The following is a 6,426-nucleotide window of genomic DNA, read 5'->3' as shown; positions in this document are numbered from 1 at the left end:
TTGTCAAGTTTAACTGTCTGATATTTACAATTATACATTTCTTTCAATTTAATTTTTTAGTTCTACAATTACAAACTCCAGTGATTTAAGCTTCTAAAATTTTTGAAAAAATGATAAATCTAGCATGTTTTGTTGGATGAGGCAAACAATAATCTTAGTTTTTATACTACAACAGTTTGTCTTAATTTTAATTAATGCATTTCAAAATTTGGATTTTCTCTATGTATTGTTTTTGCAAATTTAAAAAAAAAAACAATATGAAAGTATCTAAAAATTATTTTTTGCCCGTTTTTTTATTTCATAAATTAAATAAAGTAACAAATTAGCAGCCCGAGTATACATAACAAATTGTACTTTTTTAGTCTTAAGTCAATGGTTCTACTAAAGCGGATAAAGTTTGACAAATGTTTAATCTAGAACTTTTTTTATAATCCATTTTGCATAAAATATCTGAACGATTTTGTCTACAAAAATTATGTATTTTGACTTTTCTTAGCTGCAAAAATTTGTTATGTCTTTGGTAATGTTTCTAAACGTTTTTATTTGAACTACATAGTTTTTTTTGTTATTTAAGTTTTCTAGTAAATTGTCTACTAAACAAAATGTTTAAGAAGGTTGACAGTTGCATTTTAAAAGTAACATTTTTTAATCTTAAATCTTTAATTTGCAGACTTGTAAAATCAGAATAATGGAATATTCTGATAAAATAGCAGAAATAGAAAAAATTAGTAACGAAATAGAGAGATGTATGAATTTATTTCCTCAGAAAGACTACTTGCATAAGTCTTATTCTTCAAAAGGCTTTGATAAAGATGGTATGATATGCTTTGATAATAAGTACTTTCTAGAATTTTTTTAGTTAGATGTTTTTGAGTTTGATTTAAAAATGACAATAAAATAATAAAGAATTATTTATTATTAGTAATTAAAGTTTCAAAATACTGTCCTTTAGAAATGTTTCAAATACTTCAAAAGGTTATTAAGTATCTCTACAAATACATCAGTACAATTTTTGGTCATATTAGAATTCAATACTGATAGTTATTAACGATATTAATGTTTGGAATCCCTGGCTGACTTCTACTAGTCTTACTTTGGATAAAGAATTTGTAGTTTAAAGAAATTGAGTCTAAAGTCGGTATATATATTTTGATATGTAAGGCTATAATATTCAGGTTCTGTATATTTTTAATGTATAAAACTTAAATAAACTGTTGTATTTTTACTTTTTCTCTTCAAAAGAAATTTTTATAAATACTTAAAAATTAATAGTGATTTTAAATATTTTAATATATGTTTAAAAATAAGTATTTAAATTATTAAACTAGATAAAATATTTAGTTAAGGGCATAGGGGGGGGGGGGTAATTTTTTTTGGTTTTTATTATATAGATCTTATTTTATATAGTTTTTACTGAGCTACAAGATGCTTTTTACAGATTTAAAAAATTCGAAATATTTTTTGAGATATAGCTGGTCAAAGTTGGAGGCAACAATAGGATCCTTATGGGAGGCGCAAACTAAAATGGCAAATAACTAGAAATCACTAAAAATCTATCTTCTCCTACGTTTTTTGAGATAACTACCTCAAACTTTCAGGAAGTGTTCCTTGCAGTATTTAGAAAATTCTGTCGGAACAGAATTTAAAAAAATTAAAAAATAAAAATTTTATAACAAAAAAACAAAAAAAAAACTGTTTTTTTGTTTATTTTTTATATAAAATTTTTATTTTTTATTTTTTTCAAAATTCCTTCCGACAGAATTTTCTAAATTTATCAAGGAACATTTCCTGAAAGTTTGAGGTAGTTAACTCAAAAAACGTAGGAGAAGATAGATTTTTAGTAAAATAGTCTATTTTTGCCGTTTTAGTTTGCGCCTCCCATAAGAAACCTATTGTTGGCTCCGACTTTGACCGTCTAGATGTCAAAAATTATTTTGAATTTTTTAAATCTGTAAAAAACATCTTGTAGCTTGGTAAAAACTATATAAAATAAGATCAAAAACCAAAAAAGGGTGTTTACCCCCCCCTATGCCCTTAAGGCTTTAGAGCGGTCCAACATTTTTAATTTCAATTATTTATTTTTCTGTTTGAAAATCTTTGGTAGGTTTTCATAGTTTGAAAAATTTAACTAAAGCAAATTTTCTAAAAAAGTGTCCTGTATATAAAGACCAACATTTTTCGTTGTCAATTTCTTGAAGTTTAATAAATAATATAAAGTTAATCTCCATCAATTTTCAACCTTAGATTTCTAGGAAGTTGTCCTCTCTTTATTAAAAAATTACCAAAAGAAAAAATCTAAAAAAAATGATGTGATATTATCGAACTCTACGATAAAATAAAACATGATTGCTTTTTAAAACGTTATGAATACTTGAGGTTGAGAACGTTTGGTTAAAAACTGTAGGAAAATACAGACTTGTAATGAAAAAGTCCTTTATGCTTTTTTTTTTTTAATTTGGCCTCTCTTTAAGGAACTTATTGAACTCCTCAACTTTGTACCATTATATATCAAATACTGGTAAAAGCAACTTTGAACTAATTTAAGGTTTTTAAAATATAAGAACAACATGTAACAAACTGCTTTACTTTCTATGTCTTTAATCATTAAACTGTCTTTATATAGTTCAATGTTTAGGTTTAAAGAAACTTAGATTTATAAGCTAGAAGTGATTGGAAGTTTTGTAAAATGGTAGCTGAAAATTACAAATTAATTTGTATATAATTTTAGTCAAAGAAAAAAAAATTTCTTTCCTAAACCTTATTGTTATGTTTAAACTGTATTTAAGTCGAGAATATTATTTTCTTAGTTTAAAAAGACTTATAGGTTTGAAAACACCAAGACAATCTTTCTTTATAATTCTAAATATTATTTCGTCAGATGTATCCAAATCACAAGCAAAGAGGTTAGCAAAGCGAAAAAAGATGCACCCGGATAATTTAAAAAGCATCACTGAAAAGCTTCAAGATGAATCAGACGATGAAGAGCTGAGCGGAGATGATGGAAATTACAATGGTTTGTAATTTTGTTGTTTATATTTAGTAATTGCTTTAAGACTATAAATTTCTATTTATTAAAGTTTATTTCTGCAAAAACTAAATTTTTATCTATTTACTTCAGTTTTTATTTTTACCTTTTTTTTAATGAATAAGATAACATTGTAGTTGAAACAGTTCAGTTAGTTTAAGCAATGACAATAATATATTAGAATCACAATCTTGGGTAATAGAAACATTAAAACCTGAAGACCCTAGACCTCAAGGCCCAAAAGAATTAAAAGAAAGGTTTGATTAAAAAAAATACAACAATAATTTTGTTGCTTTCTAATTGTTTACATAATATCAAAACTATAATAAAAGAAATCAGAATAAGTATTTTACTTCCTTTATAACATTCTTTTTTTAACAATCTATTAAAATCAGTTTTTGGAGAGATACTTTTATATTTTAAGTTATTAATACTTTTAATATATATTCATATATTGATAACTGAATTTTGATTTATTATTTAGATAAATAAAAGCAAAAAAAAATATTAGTGAATATTATTACAAAGGGTTCAAGTTGAGATTTTTAAAAGATTTAAATCCAAACATAATCATCTTTTTTCTAATAACTAGTAATAGACTTTTTTTCAAAATTTTGAAGTATTAATGAGGTTTTGTAATGCCCCAAATTTAATTTACCAAGTTTTATTTAATGTCGATGTGTGTAGTACACTTTTAAATTCAAAAATAATAAGATATCTTCATTTAAATGTACAATTGTAGGTTAAATGCAAAGCTGATGGAAAAAATAAACGCACGTAAATCAAAAAAAAGAACTCCTGAAGAACAAATGGAAATAACAAAACGAAGGAAGCTGGAAAAAGCAAGATACAAAAAGAAAAAGAAACGATTGGTAAGTTGAAAAATTATGGTTGTGCATAAATTTGAAAATAGTTTGTTAAAACCTAAATAATGTAATAAAATATCTTAAGTATGATGTTTAGAAAGTATTTTAAACTTATTCTTGATATACATTTTATATGCAACAGATTATAAATTAGTATAAAAATACAAATTAGTACATGCTGAATAGCAGTAAATATTTGAAAAGATGATAATTCTATTTCATAAAGTTTTTGTTAACATGTTTCTTTTTAATGAGCAATTTCAACTTTTCAGTCCCAACAAATAAACGGGAATAAGAATGGTGCTGGTTTTAACGATGAAAACAAGCTGAGTCAACCAGAAACCAAAGTAAGCAAGTCAGAAAACTTTGTATACAGCAAGTTTGATTTGGCATCAAAAGCGACTGTAGAAGACACAAAGCCGAAAAACAAACTTAAAAGAAAAGCAGAAGCCATGTTGAGTATTGCAAGTAAGAAGAAGAAGCAAATGGAACGAACGAGGGAAAAGAATCCTGAAAAAGCGGACAGGTAAATAGTTTTTAGATAATAGATTTTCAGTTTTAATTAATTTTTATAAATTTGTTAATATCTTGACATTTAATCCTTATAGCTTTGAAATTTGTAATGTGTATAAAAAAAGTAATTATTGCTTAAGGGTACATACGTGTCAGTCTAAATAATTTCTTTTGGAAACATATGCAAAATTTTAGTTTTTGACCATCAAATGCTTGAAAATTACTGAAATTCTAAAAAAATTGAGAATATTTTTGTTGAAAATATTATTAAATTGTGAATTTCTTTCTAAATATGCCTGTGGTTTTTATAGCCTCAATTATCTTAAATATTGGAAAGTGTAGGTTTTTTAGTTTAAATACTTAGAAAATTTCTGAGTTTCTAAAAACATACTTGAGAATATGTTTATATTATTGCACCATAAAATTATTTAAAATTTGTTCCTTAATAAGATTTGATTTTGTAGGCAAAATTTCAAGTATAAATGGTTGAAAACTTATGATTTTATAAAATAAATTTGAACTTTTTTTAAAATAGATGTCAATAACTTTTCGAAAGTATTCAACTAGTCAGTAAAATACTTTCCAATTTACACCTTCAAGTATGATATGCTAAGAGGTGAGTATATTTAGGGGAGTATTATAAAGTGTGTGTATAAGTGTTGATGTACTTAAATGTTTTTTAAACAAAACAAAAACGAGTGAGTTCTCTAAAAATAAAATGTAAAATGTGTCTTTAAAAGTTAAGTCACAATTCAGGTTTCAAAAACTAAAAGTTGGATGGAATTTTCCAGGGGCTATATCTAATAAAGGGCATAGGTAGATACAACACTTTTTAGTCTTTTTTTTACTTAAATGACTAAACTACTAGATACTTTTTACTCTTTTTAAATTCGAAGTAACTTTTGAAATATGAGCGATCAAATTTAGAAAGTTAAATAGGTTCCTTATGAATATACTTATACTAGATATTTTGGAGTTGATGGTGAAGATGAAAAAAAAGTTTTAGGTTTATTGAAAGATAGTTTTTTGAGAAGTTTTTGTTGGAGTGGCCATAGCTTTTTTCATTTCTTTTAAGGGGACCTTATGAAAAAAATTATATGAAATCCTGGTCTAAACGGAGTAATGTAAATATCAAATTTCAATGTTTTACATACAAACTCTGTTGTTTATATATAATTTGAAAAATATGTTTTTTCAGGCTGGAGGCCGCACAAGAAATGAAACGTGCGGAGTTAAAAGCTTCCGGAGAAAAATTAAAAGACGACATCGGATTGCTCAAGAAGACTTTAAAAAAGAAGGAGCAGAGGAAGAAAAAAAGCAAGAAAGAGTGGGCAGAAAGAAATCAGAAAATTGAAGAGAAGCAGCAGAGAAAGCAAGATAGGAGAAGTAGAAATATCCAGGATAAAAAAGACAAGAAAAAGGCTTCTAGGAAAAATGGATTTTAACTAGTTTAATTTTTTTTATTTTTGAGTGGTAATGTTTTTTTAGGATAGTTTTAATTAAAACGTTTAAGTATACACGTATTTCGTGTAATTTTAGTTTTAAAAACTCCACAAAGACTTGGAAATAAGTAGAATTCTACCACTCAATTTTTCTTTTGAAATAAATTTATAGTCTACGTGGTTTTTCAAAAGCTACTACTTAACGTTCTTATAGGAAAGTTATTATATAATTTAGTGAAATTCTTTATTTTTTTATATATCTTAATAAATTATATTTAAATGTAATACATTTGTTATTATGTTTTATAGATTAGCCTTGTTGTATAAATATTTTGTTAAATATGAAAAACTAATAAATTTTTTTTATAAATTATGAATTCTCTTTTTAGAATAAATAAAACAATGGAGCGGCAGACAAATGTTCTGTAAAACACAACGTTCAAATTTTTCCTATAAAATTTAGGACCAAAGAGAGGGGGGATCAATATTGTGTTTTACGAGTTAATTTTATTAAAAATGATTATACTTAGCTATCATCTATATTTACCACTTTAAAAAATCTAAGCAAGTTTTAAGATAG

The 6,426-nt window shown here is 25.2% G+C and overlaps 1 protein-coding gene across 1 annotated transcript; it reads left to right on the top strand.

Annotated features, from left to right (window-relative positions):
* Window positions 1-664: 664 nt before the first annotated feature.
* Window positions 665-6,125, top strand: LOC145835281 (uncharacterized). The gene is made up of 6 exons (XM_082942853.1): window positions 665-815; window positions 2,879-3,013; window positions 3,207-3,282; window positions 3,768-3,897; window positions 4,164-4,417; window positions 5,603-6,125. The coding sequence occupies exons 1-6, from the start codon at window positions 689-691 to the stop codon at window positions 5,847-5,849; spliced, it is 969 nt and encodes a 322-aa protein (XP_082798979.1). The 5' UTR covers window positions 665-688; the 3' UTR covers window positions 5,850-6,125.
* The last annotated feature ends 301 nt before the right edge of the window (window positions 6,126-6,426 follow it).

The sequence above is a fragment of the Thalia democratica genome, chromosome 4 (genome assembly GCF_965202585.1).
Source record: "Thalia democratica chromosome 4, ktThaDemo2.hap1.1, whole genome shotgun sequence".
Taxonomy (NCBI): Eukaryota; Metazoa; Chordata; class Thaliacea; order Salpida; family Salpidae; genus Thalia; species Thalia democratica.
Note: the sequence above shows the minus strand (reverse complement) of the source record. Positions and strands in the feature narration are given on the sequence as shown.